At 38.7% G+C, this 21,265-nt stretch overlaps 1 protein-coding gene across 5 annotated transcripts in view; it reads left to right on the top strand.

The window, feature by feature from the left end:
* MCF2 (MCF.2 cell line derived transforming sequence) overlaps positions 1-2,336 on the top strand; it is a 94,051-nt gene extending 91,715 nt beyond the window's left edge. For all 5 annotated transcript variants that reach the window (XM_084790498.1, XM_084790499.1, XM_084790500.1 and 2 more), the window contains one exon: positions 1,592-2,336. In XM_084790498.1, coding sequence (XP_084646624.1) covers positions 1,592-1,624 — 33 coding nt within the window. In that variant the 3' untranslated portion in view covers positions 1,625-2,336. The remainder of the gene's footprint in view (positions 1-1,591) is intronic.
* Positions 2,337-21,265: the final 18,929 nt, after the last annotated feature.

Here is a 21,265-nt window from a genome sequence, read left to right on the forward strand (position 1 = left end):
AATTCTCTATATTCTAGTTCTCATATTTTGAATGACAGAGTGCTTTATTTGTTCTTAAAATATTGAGAACATTAATATTAAGGTGACTAGAGAGAGGACTTAGCAGTTGGGAGCACTGGCTTCTCTTCCAGTGGACCCGGGTTTGATGTCTAACACTTACATGGTAGCTCACAACCATCTGTGTCTCTAGTTTCAGGGGATTCTATGCCCTCTTCTGGCCTCCAAGAGCCACAGGCATATATAATATACCCATAATTTTTAAAGGAACTTTAATTTACTTTATAAATTACATCTATTGAAAATATACTTAATAATTATACATTAAAATGATAAATAAGATTTAAATTAGGAAAACTATAATTTTGAGTAAATATTTTTATTAAAAAATGAATTTTTTTTAAGTTAAAAAACTAATGAGAAATAAAGCACTCTTGAAAATGTCTTTAATATCTGGCTTATTTAAATATCTCCTGAGCCAGGGCTGGTGGCACATACCTTTAATCCCAGTACTCCAGAGGAACAAGCAGGTAAATCTCTGAGTTCAAGACCAACCTGGTCTACAAAGTGAGTTCAAGGACAGCTAGACTACACAGAGAAGCCCTGTCTCAGGAAAACAAAACAAAACAAAACAACAACAACAAAAACCCCCAAAATAACAACAACAACAAAATCCCGATTCTTCTGTGGTTTTGAATCCACTGCATTCTACTATCATACATCAAATAGGCTCTATAAACCTTTGTTAATACATGTGAGAATGAGACTAAAACAGGCAAATAATATTGTAATGTAAGGGGGCTGGAGAGATGGCTCAGAGGTTAAGAGCTCTGCCTGCTCTTCCAAAGGTGCTGAGTTCAATTCCCAGCAACCACATGATGGTTCACAACCATCTACAATGAAATCTGGTGCCCTCTTCTGGCCTGAAAGTCTTACATGCAGACAGAACACTGTATATTAAATAAATACATCTTTTAAAAAAATATTGTAATGTAAGCCTGACCCTCAAGACCTATTGAATGGCTTGTAGAAAGAAATGGTCTACTTCCTTTAATTGGCAACCAACTGGTTTAGACCAGTTCTAATAATAAATGACATTCCCTTAATTTATATTGTTGGTAGATGAATTAGATTGGAGTAGCTGGTCAAATGAAAGCAAGAAGTCAGAGGAGAGCAGTTGGTGTTTGTGCCCTGCCTATAGATGCTTCTGTCTTGAGGGGTTTGTCAGAACTGGGTCTTGTAGCATTTATCCAGTTATGGAGTCAGAAAATAAAGTGACCAATGCTTTAATCACAGGCATTGGGAATGCAGGAAAACCCATTAGAGTTCCTTTTTGAATACCTTCCTGAGTCCTACCAAGGAAAACATGCAAAAGAGCAGTGTGATATGGCCCACAACACCCTTGCCTTAAAGCTTAAAAGAAATTATGAGAGACCATGTCTCAAAGGAGGTGTGATGTTCTTAAGGATGACACATGATGCCCTTTGGTCTCTGCATACACACACACACACACACACACACACACACACACACACACACACACACACACACACCAAACCAACCTAAGAAATAATGGGTTCCACTTCTTTTGCAGAGACTTATGTCGGAGGTGAGTTTCCTGGTGTAAAGAAGCTACTGGTCAACTGGCAAGTAGCTCCTGCCTGCCTGCTTTCTCAGCCCATGTGGAAAAACACCTCTCAAAAGACTCTCAGCTCAAATGATGGGATAATTTTTCCAGGTTAATATATTTGAACATGCAAAGAACCAACAGCATATCCTTCTTTCTTTCCTTTCACTTAAAAGCGATTTACTTGTAGTACTTTCTTTTCCTTAAATTGCATAGTAAGTGTGTAAGACATTGTGCCGGACAAAATCTCATCTCAGAATATTTTTGACTTGAAAATTGTTTCTTCCCTGTCTACTTTGTAACCAAATGCAATCAGCGTGCCTTGAATTATTTAGCTTATTATTAATTAAGTTAAACTTTGGGCTGTAGAATAGTTAAGGTCAAGTGAAGCACAGCGTTATGATTTACTTTGCTTTTTAGACCTAGTGCTCCTTTTAACCCGCACAAGACAATGGCAGAGTTCAGAAGTCCTGGGGGGTGGGGGCATTAGGGAACTCTCTTCAGGGCTATTGCCTTTTCTATGTGCCAAGATGAACTGAGAGTAGTTTACAAATTGCATTTGAAGTGTAATATTTTCATGCTTGTTTCTTTTTCTGAGTTTCTGCTTATAATTCAGGTAGTATATAAGTTGTGCTCTATTATCTTCTGTACATTTCATGCTGTAATTCTTCTTTTCCAAATAAAAATGAAACCTTCAGGTTCCACAAATTCATACCCTGGTGTCTGTTTGTTTTCCATCACAAAACAATCCCATTTCCTTGGTCCTGCACAGGAGAGAGGCTAAGGCTGCCACTTTTGCTCCTGAAATAGAGCGTGAATTCTTTCTGCCACAGACAGCAGGTGGTTAGGCAGGTTGCTTCACAATCAAGCGTCTAACATGGTTGTCCATTGAGACTTTACAGGCTGAGTGAAGTAAGGCCCTAACAGATTGAAGGCACAGGGCTTCAGAACACCTCTAAGGAAGAAGATTCTCCACGAAGAATCTTAGGGTCAATGAATGGTAGGTGTGCTTGCAGCGGCTGTGGTGACTTCAGGCTGGTACGCATGGGTAGTGAGTCAAAGTGTCTGGCTTGTCTGTGTCATGCAATCTCCAGCAGCAGAGGCCACAGGCATGCCTTTCATTTTCATTGCTTCAGTGTGCTTACAGAGCCACCTAGAAGCTGGCTAATTTTTGCTGAGTGAAAGGCACTGGGAGAAAATTCTAGGCTATGTTATTTAGTTAGGGCTCAGATGATTTAGTTGATGATCAGGCTTTCATAACGCTACAGACCACATTCCACTTGGTTGCCTAAGCCATTTATTAATCATGTATCTAACACACTCTAAAATGTCAGACTCTTTGCTTTGACCCTTTACAAGAGAGCCACAATTCTCTTTGTCAGTTCAAATATTGAACTGAACTATCATCCAGTTCTTATACATTTATCCTTATGTAGCAACAAGGGCAACCATCGTTCGGCCGGCATGTTGTTTAATTTCAAGAGCACCAGAAGTGAGATGATATTGCTTAGAAGACTGAACAAAGTCCTCATAATTACTTTTAAAAAACTATTAAATGAAACAACTATGTCTTCATAGTGTCAATAACTTGAGCTAAAAGTCACATTAACTGTACACTCTAGCTCTGAAGGTGAGCAGTCACACATATGAGTCTTGGGGCTGGAGATATGGTTCAGCAGTTAAGAATATTTATTGCAGCAGGTTACCAAGAAGAGACTTGATACCCTATGAGCATATACAAGGGGAAGAAATCACCCTCAGGAACAGTCATAGGGGAGGGGAATAAGGGGAAAATGGGAGGGAGGGAAGAATGGGAGGATACAAGGGATGGGATAACCATTGAGATGTAACAAGAATAAATTAATAAAAAATTTAAAAAAAGAATATTTATTGCTCTTGCAGAAAACCGAGGTTCACTCTTAGGACCAACGTGACAGCTCACAATCATCTGTAACTCCAGTCGCAGGGCATTCAATACCCTCTCTGACTTCTTGGGACACTAGGCACACATGTGCTGCATGAATATGCATATATGTATAAAAGCAAAACACCCATGCACATGAAAAAGAATTACTAATAAATCTTTAAAGTAATAACCTGCCCCCCAAAGTCCTGTGTAGGTTATTTGAAGGGCTCAGTGTGTCAAAAAAGACTTTGAACACACGTAAGAGTGCTTGATCCCAATCTGTTTACTATTTATGTTGGTGAAATATCTAAATAGAAGAAAAGAAGAGCTGACTGATTGTAGGAGATAGTTTACAGGTTTTAATTGGGTAACCATAGGTTTTTGGATGCCTCAATTTACAGATACAATATGATTAAACTGCTTAATATTTGAAGGCTAAAATTTCCACATACTTGCCGAATATTACACTGGTGTAGTGTAAAAAAATCTTTCTGTAATTAGAAATAAAGCTGCAAATAAATTATGTCTGTTAGCATTCAATATTTTCTTCAATAGATTGGGGTTTGTGAATCAAACATTTTAAATATGTTAACCTTTTTACAAGGTTGCTAGGTTTGAGAGATTTCACATACTGTGATCTCTTGTTAACAAGTCCTTCCGAATGTAACACTGGGACTATGCTTGATGATGTGAGTCTTACCATCCAAGAATGTTTTACTAATGTATGTTTTTATTTTAGTCTAAGAACATATTATTTCTGTGTGGATGGCTTCGCTTAAACACACACACACACACACACACACACACACACACACACACACACACACACCTGTATACCTGTGCAGGGATCCATGATTTCAGTGTGAATTTTACAGGAAGCAATGAGAAGTAACTTAATGTTTCTATTAACCCTGCCCTTAGAAAGGAAAAAAAATAATACTCTCTATATTAGCATTCTCATAGATTTTATACTTAGTGACATTTACCTATCTATAAAAGCATAGCACATAGATAACAAAATTGATATGAAATGCTGATTTGTGACTTGTGTTGAATTCCATGTAACAGTACACTGTTATTACACATATTTGACAGACTAGTAGCCAATAATTTGGTTCCAAGTTCCATGTATAAAGTGAGACCAAAAACAGGATAATAATGATCAGCGGAAACACTGGGTCACTTAGGAAAGCCAAAGTACTCTAAGTTGTGCCACTTCTGGTAGGATTGCTGCACTCATTGTTGGATTATTTGGATAATTGTTGAATTATTTAGATGACTAGTAATCAAAACATGTTATACCAACAGTCAGAACTGATGATTAGCTATTTAAAACCTACTCTCAACAATTGCACCACACACAGTTATTTTTAAGACTACAAAGAACGTTCATTAAGAAAACATATGCTGTTGTATGAGCCAATTTTAATTAATTAAAGAGACTAGAATCATATACAGTGTCTTAGGGTTTTTACTGCTGTGATAAAACACCATAACCCAAAGCAACTTAGGGAGGAAAGGAGTTATTTCATCTTACAGCTTGTAGCTCATAATCCAGGGAACTCAGTGCAAAAACTCACAGTAGGAGGTAATGCAGCAGCCCTGAAAGAGTACTGTTTACTGCTCTGCTACTAGTGACTTGTTCAGCTTGCTTTCTTATAGCACCCAAGACCACCATCTCAGGGGAGGTACCACTTTCAATGAGCTGGGCCCTATCACATCAATCACTAATTATTCAGAGGACTTGGAGACCCTTGTGGCCACCTCTTAGCCAGTGGGACTTCCAGTGGAGGGGAGGGGGACACCAATCCACCTACAAAACCTTTGACCCCAAATTTACCCAGCCTACCAGATGTGCAGGGATAAAGATGGAGCAGAGAATGAGGGAATGGCCAACCAATGACTGGCCCAGCCTGAGACACACCCCAAAGGATAGAATCAATCCCTGACACTTAAAAATTTATTTATTTATTTATTTATACAGTATTCTGCCTGCATATGCACCTGCATACCAGAAGAGAGCATCAGATTTCATTATAGATGGTTGTGAGCCACCATGTGGTTGCTGGGAATTGAATTCAGGACCTCTGGAAGAACAGACAGTGCCCTTAACCTCTGAGCCATCTCTCCAGCCCAACCCCTGACATTATTAATGATGTTTTGTTATGCTTGCAGACAAGAACCTAGCATGACTGTCATGTGAGAGGCTCAACCCAGTAGCTGATCAAAACAGATGCTGAATCCCACAGTCAAACGGGCAGAGCTGGGGGAGTCTTGTGGAGGAGTGGAGAGAAATAAGGATGTTCCTGGAGGGGACAAGAACTTCTCAAGAAGACCTACAGAGTCAACTAATCTGGGCCCATAGGGGTTTACAGAGACTGAAACACCATCCAAAGAGAATGCATGGGCTAGATCTAGGCCCATGACATATATAACTGATGGGCAGCTTGGTCTTCCCTTAGCAAGTGGAGCAGGGGTCGATTGTCTGCTGTTGGATCACTTTCCCCCAGCTGGGCTGCCTTCTCTGGCCTCAGTGGAAGAGGATGTGCTTAGTCCTGCTGTGAATTGATGTGCAGGGTGGGTTTGTAAGGGAGGGAGGCTCCCCTTTTCTGAGGAGAAGAGGAAGGGGAGAAGAGGGAAGAGAGTGGGAGGGTGTAACCAGGAGGAAAGGAGGGAGAGTGCAGTGATCAGGATGTAAAATGAAGAAATTTCATAAAACAAAATCAAAATCAAAATATCCTACAGGTTGGCCTCCAGGACAATTTGGTAGGGGCATTTTCTCAGTCAAGGTTCCTTCTAAGAACATGACTCTAGCTTGTGTCAAGTTGACATAAACACTAGCCAGCACATAGTCTCAAGGTATTATGTTACCAATCAGTGTCTCCAAGTATTTAAAATTTAAACATTTTACATGTAAATAGCATATGTGATCATGTAAAAACCACAGAGGAAATTAGGTTGATTTCAAGTTGTATTAACAAGATAATGTAACATCAAAATTCTGTATGTAGTTAAAGAAAAAGGGAAATACACAGCTTTAAATATTTGTGTTACCTACTTAAAATCAGTGTAATTCACAATATTAACATAATGGAGGAGAAAATTATATGTAATCATTTCAATAGACACAGAACAGCAATTGAGAAAACTCTATAGTCATCCATATTAAAACACTGGAAAGAAAAGGACCTTTTTCCAACTCATTGATGAAAAGCCATTAGCTTTTTTTATATAATGTGGAAATACTGGAAGTTTTCACTCCAAAACTAGAAAGAAGTCACAAATATCCTTTCTAACAATTTCCATTAAGCATTTTATTAGAATTCCTAGCCAGTGATGTAACTTCAGGAAGAGATAAAATGAAACAGTGCCGTGATTTGTGGTTTATACATGTGTACAAATGTATAAGGATTCATGCACTAAAATTACAGGGTGAATTTCACAAGGCTATAGTGCATATAATTATACAATAACAAATTTTTAATTCTATCTCCTAGCAACAAAGAATTGGAAAAAATACTAAAATTTGAAACAGCATTATTTCTAAGAACTTATGTGTTATATAGGAACCTAAAGTGTTAAATAATGGAATGTGCAAGGCTTCTATGCTGAAATGTACAGAAATTTGCTCACGTACATTTAAGTTGAGTTAAAAACTGATATACCAAGTTTGTAGATAGGATTTATCAATGTCAGGAAATATGTGTAATTAGCCACATTACATATAAATGCCATCATATTTATCTGTTGGTTCAATGCAGTATAAAACTCAAAACTGACCAATTGTATTCTAAGGTGTGTATGAAAAAAAAAAACCAAAGCTTTAAAACGGAAGAAATTTGAAAACTTGAAGGAATTGACCAAAGTATATGGTATAAATGACAGGAGTCATCACACTATCACATACATATAAAGATATATTTGTATATCTGCACATATTGAGATTTCAGATATCTTCCATATAATAAAATTTAAAAATGTTGTTGGTCCAACTGGATGTCTACATGTAGAAAAATGCAATCACATCCATATTCATCACCGTGTACAAAACTCAAGTCCATGTGGATCAAAAAACTCAACATAACACCAGAAATAGTAAAGTAAATCTATTAGAAGAGAAAGTGGGAACCATATTTGAACTCACTGGCACAGGAGACAATTTACTGAACAGAAGAACACCAACAGCTCAGGTTCTAAGATCAACAATTAAGAAATAAATGGGACCTCATGAAACTGAAAAGCTTCTGTAAGGCAAAGGATGCTGTCAACAGGGCTATTCTGCAGTTTCCCTTTTATTAGATTTTAATGTATCTGGTTTTAGTGCATATGATCTGATCTCCACTTTCTCTCCTACCTGTTCCCTCTCTTCAACCACTGCCTCTCTTTATTCGATTTTCCCTTCTGAGTGGGATTTCAGCATCCTCCCTCAGACCCTCTTTGTTATGTTTACCATGTATTATATGGCTGAAATCCACTTATAATTGAGTACATACCATGTGTGCCCTTCTGGGTCTGGGTTACCTCACTCAGGATGATTTTTTCTAGTTCTATCCATTTGCCTGCATATTTCATGATTTCTTTGGTTTTAATAGCTGAGTAGTATTCCATTGTGTAAATGTACCACAGTTTCTTTATCCATTCTTTGGTTGAGGGACATCTAGGTTGTTTCCAGATTCTGGATATTATAAATAGAGTTGCTATGAACATAGTTGCACAAATGTCCTTGTTGTGTGGTGGAACATCTTTTAGTTATACACTCTGGAGCGGTATACCTGGGTCTTGAGGTAGAGCTATTTCCAATTTTCTTGAAAGAGCTCCAGATTGATTTCCAAAGTAGTTGTACAAGTTTGCACTCCCATCAGCAATGGAGGCGTGTTCCCCTTGCTCCACATCCTCGCCAGCATGAGCTGTCACTTGAGTTTTTGATCTTAGCCATTCTGAGGGGTGTAAGATGCAATCTCAGAGTCGTTTTGATTTGCATTTCCCTGATGACTAAGGACATTGAGCATTTCTTTAAGTACTTCTCAGCCATTCGATATTCCTCTGTTGATATTTCTCTGTTTAGCTCTGAACACCATCTCTTAATTGGGTTATTTGGTTTGGTGGTTTGGTGGTATTTAATTTCTTGAGTTCTTTATATGTGTTGGATATTTTTTTTAATTTAAAAACATTTTAAATGTAAGTAATTTATTCAGATTACATATAAATTGTTATCCCCTCACTTGTATCTTCCCATTCCCCCTCCCTCCCTCTTTTATCCTATTCCCCTCCCCTAGGTGACAGAAGAGGACCTTGTCCCCCACTATAAGATCCAGCCTATAAGGACTCTTCCTGGTAGCCTGCTTACTCTTCCTCTGAGTTTCACCAGGTCTCCTTACCAAGGTGAAGTGGTCAAATAGGGGGCACCAGAGTTCATGTAGAGTTAGTCCCCGCTCTCCACACAACTGTGGAGAATGTGCTGTCCATTGGCTAGATCTGGATAGGGGTTCTATCTAGGTTTACTGCATCCATTGTCCTTGTTTGGTACAGTAGTTCGAGCAGACTCCCCTGGGTCCATATCCACAAGCCTTAATGGTCTTTTTACAGGTTTCTAGGACCCTCTGGATCCTTCTGTTTCCCCATTCTCCCATAACTCTCTCACCTGGAGTCGCAATAGGAAGTCCCAGTATCTACCCCAATCTCCAGCTAAATGAGGACTTTCAAGGGACATCTCTGTTGAGCTAGTGCTCAATTATAAGTGAGTATATACCATGTGAATCTTTCTGGGTCTGGGTTAACTCAGGATGATCAGATGCTGAGACTTACAGACAAGCAGTAGGCAGAGCTTGGAAGTCCAATTGAAGAGTGGGAGGGATGGATAGTAGGACCTGGAGGGGATAAGAACACCACAAGAAGACTAACAGAGTTAACTAACCTACACTGATGGGGGCTTACAGAAATGGAAGCACCAATCAAAGAGCATGCATGGACTTGAACTAGGCCCCTAATACATGTGTAACTGATGGGCAGTTTGATCTTCAGATGCGTCCCCTAGTTAGTTGAGTGGGTGCTATTTTTGACATCGACTCTGTTGCCTGCTTTTGATCACTTTGCTCTAACTGAGCTGCCTTGCCTGGCCTCAGTGGATTAGGAGGAGCTCAGTCCTTAAGTGACTTGATGTGCTGGGGTGGGTTGGTGGGGGGCGCTCCTTTTCTGAGGACAAGGGGAAGGGGTATAGGGAGAAAAGGGTGGGAGGGAGGGAATGGGAGGAGAGGAGGGAGAGGTCTAAGATCGGAATGTAAACTGAATATATAAACTAAAAAAAAAAGTAGTCTGTTTCTCCACTTAGAGATAGCTTCTGCGTTAGGGATGGAAAATCATGTCCACCTCCCACTTTCAGGACTAGGACCCCATCTTGCTTGAACTTGTGCAGGTCCTGTGCATGCTGCCACCATCTTTGTGAGTTCATATATGCGCCAGTCCTGTTGTGTCTGGAGGGCACAGACATATGCTTTCTTGGCATTTTTACTAAATACATTCAATTTTTGTTAACAATAGTCCCCATGTTGTACAACAGTCATCTCTCTTATACTTATTCCAACAACATCTTCACCCAAGCTGCTCCAGATATTGGTGATCAGGCACAGGAACACATTGCTATATGATGTCACTCAGACATAGAATCTGCAATTTTTTTTTAAACTCAAGGAGTCATGTCAATGGAATGGTGAAAGGAAGGCTGTTTTGAAAAAATGGTCTTAACCAATTAGGTATTCACGTGGAAAAAAATTAGCATCCTTATGCTGGATTCTACACATATTTCCTTTGAGTTGAACCATAGATCTAAAAATAAAAGCTAGCATGATGAAGCTTCTAAAAGCAAACACAGGGCACTGCGATCCTGGCATTTTGTAGTTAATACTTTCTTTTCTCATTAAAAATGACCTTTATTCAAATTTTAAACTCTTTTGTTTGTTTTGTTTTTGTTTTGAAACAGGGTTTCTCTCTGTGTAGGCTTGGCTATACTGGACTCACTCTGTAGACCAGGTGGACCTGGAATTTAACGATGATCTGCCTGCCTCTGCCTCCTTACGTGCTGGGATTAAAGGTGTGCACCAAATAAGATAAGAGGTGCCATGAAAGACTACTGGACAAAACTACACTTGCAGAATTGAGCACTGTAGAATAGACTTCCATTTTATTATTTTTTTTAAAGATTTATTTATTTATTATTATGTATACAATGCTCTGCCTGAATGTACAACTGCAGGCCAGAAGAGGGCGCCAGATCTCATTATAGGTGGTTGTGAGCCACCATATGGTTGCTGGGAATTGAACTCAGGACCTCTGGAGGAGTAGCCAGTGCTCTTGACCTCTGAGCTTTCTCTCCAGGCCTAGACTTCCATTTTAAACATTACAATAGAATCGTTCTAAGGCAGTGTTATTCTCAACACTATCAAAAGTTAATTGGTTCTAATGAATCACATTGTCTCCAAGGTAACTGATTCCATATTACCATAACTGAAGACTTCAATTTCAGGGCACTGCTCTAATCCTAGAACTCAGGATGAGGCAGGCGGCTAGTCTGGGCTATGTAATGGCACTCTATCTCAAAAGGCAGAAAGGAAAAAGAAGCAACAGCTGTATGATCAATATTTTGTGAACTGCTTTTGTTTGTTAAAATAGTTAATGAGAAAAGACCAAGAGTCCCTTATACAATTCTTTAACACATATTTTTAAAACTCCACATTAGGTTTTTCAGCCTTAAATACATATAGACATGAGCCATGAAATGAACTCAGCAGTGTGTGTGTGTGTGTGTGTGTGTGTGTGTGTGTGTGTGTGTGTAACCATAATTAAGAAGAAGTCATGAATCTGAGAAGAAGTGTGTGAGTGGGCACGGGAGGGGTTGAGGGAAAGAAGTTGAGGTTTCAGGATTGTAAATATGGTATTTGTGAATGAAATCCTCCGAAAAATATTTTTAAAATCAGATTTTTAGAAGGAATTCAGCAAAACCAGTGTAGGCAAGAAAGAGCAATGCAATACATTTGCTAGAAAATGTTCATGGCATTAAAAATCAAAAGGAAAATTGTGAAGTTTTTCTGCTTGACTTATATTTGCTGTGGACATTTGCATTCAACATTGAGAAGATTTAGTATAGTTTAAAAAATAACTCTTACACCTCTCATTTTAAATATAGATGCCTGTTACTTAATTCAGGACAAAATTAATTACTTTAATTTTTATCTAACTAACGAAGAGCATAAAATTACATATTTAATTAGCTTTAATTGGAAATGACTGTATTACTGTAACCTCAGTGGACTTGGGGCTTATGAAAACACTTTGACAACTAGATGGCAAAACAACAACTTCAGTCTGCTCTGAGCCTGTGTTTATTTTTAAGTGTATAGAGCTAAGTGTGAATTCACATGAAAGAATTTTTGGGGGGTATCTAACGTCACTTTCTAGTTACTTTTCTTTTTATTTTGTCCTTTTCCACCACATCAAGTTTTGTATTGCTCTTGAGAGAGCCTTAGTGTGATAGATTTCCATGTCATCAACTGTCTAAGCATTTACTTTACCCCAGTGTTGTGTAGTTAGATAAGGTAATAAAATCTTGTTGATCTGTATTCTCCAGAAAATTTTGACTTTAGATATTATTGAAATATCCATCACTTGGGGGAGAGAGAGAGAGAGAGAGAGAGAGAGAGAGAGAGAGAGAGAGAGAGAGCGCTCAGCTGTTAAAAGCACTAGCTGCTCTTGCAGGGGACCCAGATTCAGTTCTCAGCACGCACAGTGGGGCTCACAAACATCTGCAACTCCAGTCTCACAAGATCAAAGATCTCTTTTAGCCTCCATGGGCACTAGGTACACACACATGGTGCACTTGTATACATCTAGGTAAAGCATTCATACGGATAAAATAAAAATAAATATGTCTTTACAATATTTAAATAATATGTCCCTATGCACAAATATCATACAGTGGTATTAATAAAGATATTAATAATTTAAGATAATACCAAGTTCAGCAGATTCAAATGTAGTTATGATCTTGAATGTTGTAATCAATATACACAAAATGCTGTATTTGAGTTTGTTCATAAATGTAACTGCAGTATATTGATTTTATTGGGCCAGGAATGTGTGTTCTATAAGACATAGCAGCAATTTCCCTTGAAGTATTCAAAATGTAATTACATTGTAAATGTACTTATAATGCAAAGATAGTTGCATTAATTCTACATTAAAATATCTAACCTTAGTTGTTTAACATATTTTTTGAGGATAGTATGATTTATTGCCCAATCTGAACGTTTTGCAATTAAAACAGTTTCAGGTCTAGATAGATGTTTTAAGTTGATGATGACAAGATGTGATGGAGATTGATTTACATTCAGAATTTTAGATGCACCAAGATAGGAAAGATGTTTTCTTCAAGGCTGTCAAATACAAATAGCCAAAACACTACAAATGTAACATTTATATAATTCCTGATTGTGTCATGGTTCTTCTGGCTGTAGGTAATTTATTGTATATGTGTAATAATATAAATGTATATGTAAAAATAGTAAAAAAAGAAAATAAAACAACAAAAAAACCTACTTTCAGGTCTTAGATACCCACAAAAAAGTCCGCTTCCATAATGTCCCTGGAAAGCATTTAGGTACATACATTTGTTTGAATTTTTACTTGCTTTTGTAAAAGTCTCTTAGCTAGGAGTGGCAGACTAAGCATTTTCTTTATGTTTCACATAGGAACTATAATTTGCATCTTAAGGTAGAGGGGGATACCACAGCCCATGACTTTGGCTTAATTGAATTTTTCATTTTTGGACCATTGAGTTTGTTTGGGATCTATCACAAGGTAGGTACCTTTTTGTGCATTTATTTTGAGGAAGTACTATCAGTGAATTAGTTAATCAATATTTAATTCATCTCCAGATAATTACCTGAGAAATAAAATGTGCATTCAAGTTATGTTTGTGTTGGCTGAATAGTAAATGTTACTGTTGAGATTTCCAAAATGATGTATTCTTCTTACAGTATAGAATACATAGATGTTAAGAAAGTCACTATCTGGCTGACAATATTCTGTTAAGAAGCAAAGACATTCAGAGTGTAGTTTGGAAAGGGTGAATGAGAAGAAATACTCCACTTGAAGAGAAATTAGGTCTGTGATTTTGGTTACGGTTTAGGAAAAAATCAATCCAGTTTGTCATGGACCTCTGAGAACAGTGCTATTGTTCGTGTATTACTATTATTACAAGTAAGTACAAAATCACAGAAACCGCCTTTCTGCCGGGCAGCTGACTCTACAGTCAAGTGAGCAATCACACAGAAAACAAGCCATTTTTTGTTATATGCCAGTGACTTCTCCTTTCTCTGAAATGTTTTGGGGCAGTCATCCTGGAAGGGATCTTATGGTTTAATACATGCAAAAGACTAACAGTATTAAAGACAAAACTTAACCTATTTATATTGCCTAAAAGTAAATTGATAGAACTGGCAGGCAACCAGATATTCTATTTTCTTTAAAAAAGGTGAATACATTTTAGATCTAAGAGTATAGCTCAGTAGTACCAATGAGGGAAAATAAAAAGAAAACAATTTATCCTTTTCTAATTCTAAATTTATTTTCTTTATTAAATTTCATGGACTATTCAAAGGCTCCTATTTCCTGGTATTTTGTGAGTGCCTACCGGCTGCTATTTGATCACCTAATTTTTCACGTGTATAAATAAATAAACACATTAAATTCCGAGGAAATATTTTTAGCTTGTTCCTGCTGAATAGGACTAACGATGCACCGTGAGAACAGCCAGTGGTTGGACTTTGTAAAGATAAGCTCCTTCAGCTAAAGGAAACATGCCTGGAACCCAGAACAAAACACAATGTAAAGCATTTCAGTGATAGATTTTATCTAAATATTTGAGCGAGAAACTCACTAATTTGATTACTCCTCTAATAAGTCTGCAGAGCAGGCGGTAGCATCCGAGAGGGACAGAGTCACAACGAAGAGAAGAGAACGAAGAGAACGATGTAGAACATGAGAAGAAGACGGTGGGCTGAGCTCCCTTGGTAATAGCTTGTAGGACAATCTGAGCACGCCTTTTCAGATGGCAAGGTATGAGCTTTCAAATGATAAATATGTAATTTAGTAGGCTGTGCTTTTACAGACACTTTAAATGTGGCTTAGAAGAGAAAAGGAAAAGTTCTGATGATAGTTTAGAATGTAATGTTACAGGCTAAAATGATTTTCTTCTTGAACATAGAAAAGATACAAATATATCTTACATTTACAGCTGTGGTGCTTTCAAAGTACCAGGATCTGACACAAAGTAGGTGTTTTATCTATGAGCATCACTAGCTTAGAAAAATCTGTGTGTATTTTTAAAGATGCCCTGCTACTGGGAGCGTACCTTGGTATGAGTGGTTAATGAGTTGCTTGTTCATATCAAGTGAGGTTAAAGTGTGTGGACTATAGCTTAGTGATTTCTCTTAAGGACATGTACCCACACGGTTGCAGAATAGTTATACTAGAATTGTTTAGCAGAATAAAAACATTGAAAATAACATAAACAATAGGCAGGTAATCAGATAACTACATTATAGACTGTGATACAATTAAATATGTATAGAAATAAAAACAGATGATTTAGAGCCACACATAGTATCACCAATAAATATAATCTCACAAAAATGTAGGATAGAATCAATATGATAACATTTGTATAAAATTACGGAGTGCAAACTATGCAAATTATATTTTAATGCATAACTTAGTAAAAGAATATGGTTCTGGATAATGAACAGAAAATCAAAGATGGTAAAGGTAGGGAGGGAGAGAGAGAGAGACAGAGAGAGACGGAGAGAGAGGGAGAGAGACAGAGACAGAGACAGAGAGAGAGACAGACAGGGAGACAGAAAGACAGAGAGACTAGAATCCAAGAGTTCATGTTATTCTCTATACAATTTTATTTCAGTAATTTTTTCATACAAAAAATATTCTGCTCTCTTTTAGGACTAGGAAAATGGAATAAGATGTCTTCTCCCATGGTGATTGAAATTGCATCTATTTTACCTTCCATATGTCCCTGTGAGTTTTTTTTTTATTGTTGTTGTTATATTAAGTGCTGATTGAAAATCAGGCAAGAACTCTTTCTCACAGTTTTTATAAATATCTACAAATTACTATAAACATATATTTGCACAGTGGAAAGTTACTAGAAAATAAATCTTCATGGACATACAATGAGTGAAAGTGTTATGTGAAGGAAATACTTTCATTTAAGAATGTGGTGAATAGTTGTCATTTGAGAACCTCTTTATTTTATATATGTATAAATAAATTCATTCATTTTATGTCTCAATTGTTATCCCATCCCTTGTATCCTCCCATTCCTCCCTCCTTCCCGCTTTCCCCCTCTCTTCCCCTATGACTGTGACTGAGGGGGACCTCCTCCCCCTGTATATGCTCATAGGGTATCAAGTCTCTTCTTGGTAGCCTGCTATCCTTCCTCTGAGTGCCACCAGGTCTCCCCATCAAGGGGACGTGGCCAAATATGGGGCACCAGAGTTCGTGTGAAAGTCAGACCCGACTCTCCACTCAACTGTGGAGAATGCCCTGTCCATTGGGTAGATCTGGGTAGGGGTTCGAAGTTTACTGCACATATTGTCCTTGGCTGGTGCCATAGTTTGAGCAGGAACCCGGGGCCCAGATCTGTCCATCATAATGTTCTTCTTGTAGGTTTCTAGGACCCTCTGGATCCTTCTATTTCCCCATTTGAGAACCTTTTTAAAGCCATGATAACTCAGTAGTTTTACCTCATGAACATCTTGCTTCTTAAAACATTTTGAGACAGGACCTTCACTATGTAGTCCTGGCTGGCTGGGAACTTGTTTTGTAGATCAGACTGGCCTCAAACTCACAGCAATCTCCTTGTCTCTGCCTTCTGAGTGCTGGGTTAAAGGAGTGTTCTACCTTGCCTGGTTCATTCTACTTCTTTTAAAATATTTTTATTTATGTGTATGTGTGTTCCCACCTGTGAGCATATATATCACATGTATGTACAGTGCCTGCAGAGGCCATGAAGGGTAGAAAATCTCCTGGAACCAGACTTACAGATGGCAATGAGCTGCCTTTTGGGCACTGGGAAGCAAACCCAGGTCTTCTGCAAGGGCAGCAAATGCTCTTACCTGCTGAGCCATCTCCCTGGCCCTACATTTTCCTTTTAAAGTTTTTTAAAATTAAAAATTGCAACATGTATTTAGTACCCATTTGCAGCAATACTTGAGTTTCTGGGCCCAGTAGAGCTCCGGAAGATGGCAGCTATTTAGTGCAGAGGATAGTCCTGTACATGATTAAAACACAGCTCTAAAAGCCAGCATCCAAACTAAGAATTCAATGACTTCAAGAAACTCAGTGCACGCTTGCTAGATAAATAAACCAATGTTAGGCATGAAGTGTGGAAGGAAAAACAGAGTTTACTAACCACACTCCTGTGCAAAATTCCTGAGTATCTAAAGTAGGAACAATATATTTATATTGAACACCAAAGACAATAAATATGTCAGGGATGGTTAAGAATACCGGCTACAGATGGTGTCCCAGTTCTTAAAGGGGGGAAGAGACAATTTGCTCCTATCCATAACCCAGAAGATATCTTCAATTGCCAAGCACCCACAAAATAAAAACTAGTTTTCTCCAGCGGAGGCTCACTGCATATACAAACTACACTTAAGGGCAGGCCCCTTGTCCAGTAGTAGATGGCCAACATAAAATAAACTAAATGGTATTTTTGTAGGCTTTTTGTCTCACAGTGCTTTGTTGGGGCTTTTTTTTTTAACCTTACTGGTCTTTTGTTTGAACATTATGGCTTCTGCTGTTGCATTTTTATGGTTTTGTTTTTGTGTGTATGTGTTTATTGTGCCTTTTCTTTCTATTCTGGCTTGTTTTTAATTTTTTATTTGCCAATTTATTTTAGAGAAATGAAGGGAGAGAGGGAGGGAGGGAGAGAGAGAGTGTGTGTGTGTGTGTGTAAGAGAGAGAGAGAGAGAGAGAGAGAGAGAGAGAGAGAGAGAGAGAGAGACAGAGAGAGAGAGAGAGAGAGAGAGAGAGAGAGAGAGAGAGAGAAGAGGGCATGGAGTTAGGTGGATGGGGAGGTGGGGAGGATTTGTGAAGAGATGAGAGAGAGGAAGCCATGATTAAACTATACTGTATGAAGTTATTTATTTTCAATAAAAAACAAAACAAAGCACCTACACGGCAGCTTACAACTGGGCATAACCCTTCTTATAGGGAATCTGGTGTTCTTTTCTTGCATCTGTGGCACAATGAAAATATACAGTACACACATGAATGCAAAACACTCATATATATAAAATAAATTAATCAAATCTTTTAAAATCCAATGTACCTATGTAGATGAGGCAAAATATTCATCTACATGAAATAAAATAAATCTAAAAATTAAAGAACAACAATAACAATGCTATGCTGTAGAAAGGGAGACAGAGCCAGAAGCTGACTTTGTTCAGTCCTCTCTTCATAGACCCCAAGGACTTATCAGCAGTGCATAGGTAATGTGAAACAAATCAGCAGAGAGAAGTGCTTAGAGCCTGTGCCTCTTGCTGTGCTGTCACCATGTGATGCTTTCTTGATCTTCAAGCTAAAGGAACCTCTCTCAGCAGTGCTTTATCTATTCTCTGGGTAGCTCTGGTATTATTATGTCTTATGCTTATGAACTCAGAGCTTAGTTTCCTTTTTAACTTTTTCTTTCCTAGAATATGTACTCAAATGACCTAATAATGAAGTTTAGCATCTCAGACAAGCTGTTGTTTTTGGACACAAGCATTTCATTGAAGCAAGCAGGCCTCCCATATGTTTTCACATCTATGTTATCTTTCAAGTGTTCTGTTTTCAGACCTAGAAGATCAAGCTTAAGATTAGAACCTCTTGGGCTGCAAACAATGCCCAGTGGTTAAAAGCACTGGCTGTTATTGTAGACGACCCTTGTTCACTTCCGAGCACCACACTGTGCCTCACAACCATATGGAACTCTAGTTCCAGAGGATCCAATGCCTTCCTCTGGCCTCCAGAGGAACCCGTCACACACTGAATACACGTGGTACATAAACATCCACGCAATTAAAACACCTATATACATAAAATAAAAATAAATAAATCCTAAACTCCTGTTTCCTTGGTTTATAAAATGTAAAATCTGAAGAACAGATACTGCTGTTGTACAGGGCATCTGATGCCCTCTTCTGACCTCCACACGCACCAGGCATGCACACGGCATACAGACATGATGCAGGCAAAACACTGAGAGAAAACAAAATGAACGAAATAACCTTTAAAAAGGAACGCTTTAGACAAAAATTAACTTAAGAGCATTTATTTGAGCAAAGACTAACTGCAGAATGGAGTCTTGCTGGGAGCCAGCATGCTTTATTTGAGAGCTCTGCAGAGGTGTGAGCAGTGAGCCTTGATAACGAAACAAAGGAACACAGCGATGCTCCTTCCTCAGTTAAGTGCTAGGTGATGGTTCTGCTTAGTAACAGTTCGAGTTTCATTCCCCTGCTCATGCTAAGCTTTAGTGTACTAAGAAACTTCCATCTAGTAGCTTCTCAAATTTTAAAACAATACTTTTATTCGTTCTTTGAGAATTTCACGCAATGTCTTTTGATCGGATTTATCCACCTTGCCCAACTCATCCCAATCCACCCCTACTTCTCTACTAACCCGACTCCACATGCTCTTTTTTTGACCCACTGAGTGCAAATTGAGTTGCAGAAATACTGCTGGGTGTTGAGCCTGCCCTGGAATGTGCTCAACCTATCAGGTGTTGTTATCCTTAAAGAAAACTTACTTTTTGTGTCCTAAAAGCCATCAGTTGCTAATAGGTCCATGGCTAGGGGTGGCTTTTGTCCCTTCCTCTCCTTCTCCACGCCAGGATTTCTGTCTGGCGTGAGCTTGTATGGGTCATATGTGTACTGCCACAGTCTCCCTGAGTTCTTAGGTGCAACTGCCTTGTTCTGTTGGGCCTGCTTGCCAATGATCAGGCCAGCTGGGCATGTTGACAATTTACCCCCCTTTATAAAAGAAAGGAGCGGGGAGGGTCATATCCGGTCATGCCTCCGAAACAGTTGTGTGCAATCCTGCCCAAATTGCAGTGGACTCAGAGGCTTGGGGGAGGGGCTAGAGGTCAGATACGCAGGAAAGGACGAGAGGAGGAGCTCCATCTACACATCCCTGCGGAAGCCATCACCCCTAATGGGTGCACACTTTCGAGTGTGACAAGCTTAAGACGACCTAAGCTTCTGCCCATAACCCCCCACTCCTTGCTCTGTAGGTTTGCCGCATAAACTCATTGGTTTCTCTGAGTGAATGTTTGTTTCAAACCTTACTTGTTGTTGGGACCTTAGGAGGGGCTATAGCCATTGTTTCTCTCTCTTCCAGGAAAGAATTTTAGAAGTAAGCCTCATAAAAACGCATGCTTATTTTTAAATAGAGTTCAAGAAGAAAATCTTCTTTTATTTTTTTATTATTTTTTACATTTCATTAACTTATTCATATTATGAAGAAAATCTTTTTAATGGACTGAGGGATGTTTATTAAACTTGTACTATGTGTGGATCTTTTTTTTAAATCTTAATGTGCTCAGCAAGCAAACCATGTCACAGGTACAGATCTGCAATCACTCTAAAAGTTTAAGATTGATAGTTTGTAAGATTTTATAGATTGGGAACTTTAAGTTTCACATTACACTGAAGCACCTTTAATTTTTAAAAATTATATTTCTTTGCGTTCATGAGTGTTCAGGCCATAGTGTGTGTGGAGGGTTGTTATATCAAAATTGTGGGACTTGGTTCTCTCCTTCTGTCACGCTGGATGGAATTTAGGTGGTCAGGCTGGGTAGCAGTTGCCTTTATCCACTGAGCCATCTTGCTGGCCTTGAAGCAGATTTTTGAATGCAAGTCTTTGAAATCAACAATGTCGCTGTTTCTGTCACTTGTGTCTCTCAAAAGGCTCGCTCCTGAACTACAGTGCGATGATCTGGCCAGGAGACTGAAAGAGCTCTGCCATGCTCTGTGCAGTGTGGACAAAATGCCTTGACCCTAATTCAGTAACTGTTGCTTCTTTGTAGATTTTCGAATGACTGCATTTGGTACCCTTACCTTTATTAGAAGTTGTTGATTAACTAACAGGCCTGAAGGACAGGATGAAAAACGTCTGCTTGAAACTGTGGGAGGAAAGGAGGAGACAGATCTGTGGATGTGGAATGGCTGGAAAGAACGTGTTCCCAGGGTTCCCACAGTCTTTTATTTTTTTTTCCCCTGCTACAAATCCTTCAACAGCCTCTATGGTTTACAGAGCACTCTAGATATTTGTGGCTATAGCTGAGATTTCTAGATGGACATAAACCTCACGTTGAAAAAAGAAAAAGCACTCTAATTTCTGATTGCTTTACCCAGACAGGCCTGTCAGCAGCTGTAGTGCTTTCCTGGTACGCCTATCTTTGCCACATTGCTAGCCTCCCAGTTGCTGGGGGGGCCTTAGAAGACCCTCCCTTGAGCTCTCCAACAGCGTCTGCAATAGCCTGCAATCTCCTAGTGCTGCACATGTCTTCCCCAGCGTGGTTGTGAAGAAGAAAATATTATGCTGCTGGAGTGGTGGTGCGCCAGATGACACCAAGCAGTGCACTCTACAAGTCAAATGTCACATCTGGAAGGCCCAGTGCTCAC

This window comes from Acomys minous (genome assembly GCF_964271855.1).
Source record: "Acomys minous genome assembly, chromosome: 7".
Taxonomy (NCBI): domain Eukaryota; kingdom Metazoa; phylum Chordata; class Mammalia; order Rodentia; family Muridae; genus Acomys; species Acomys minous.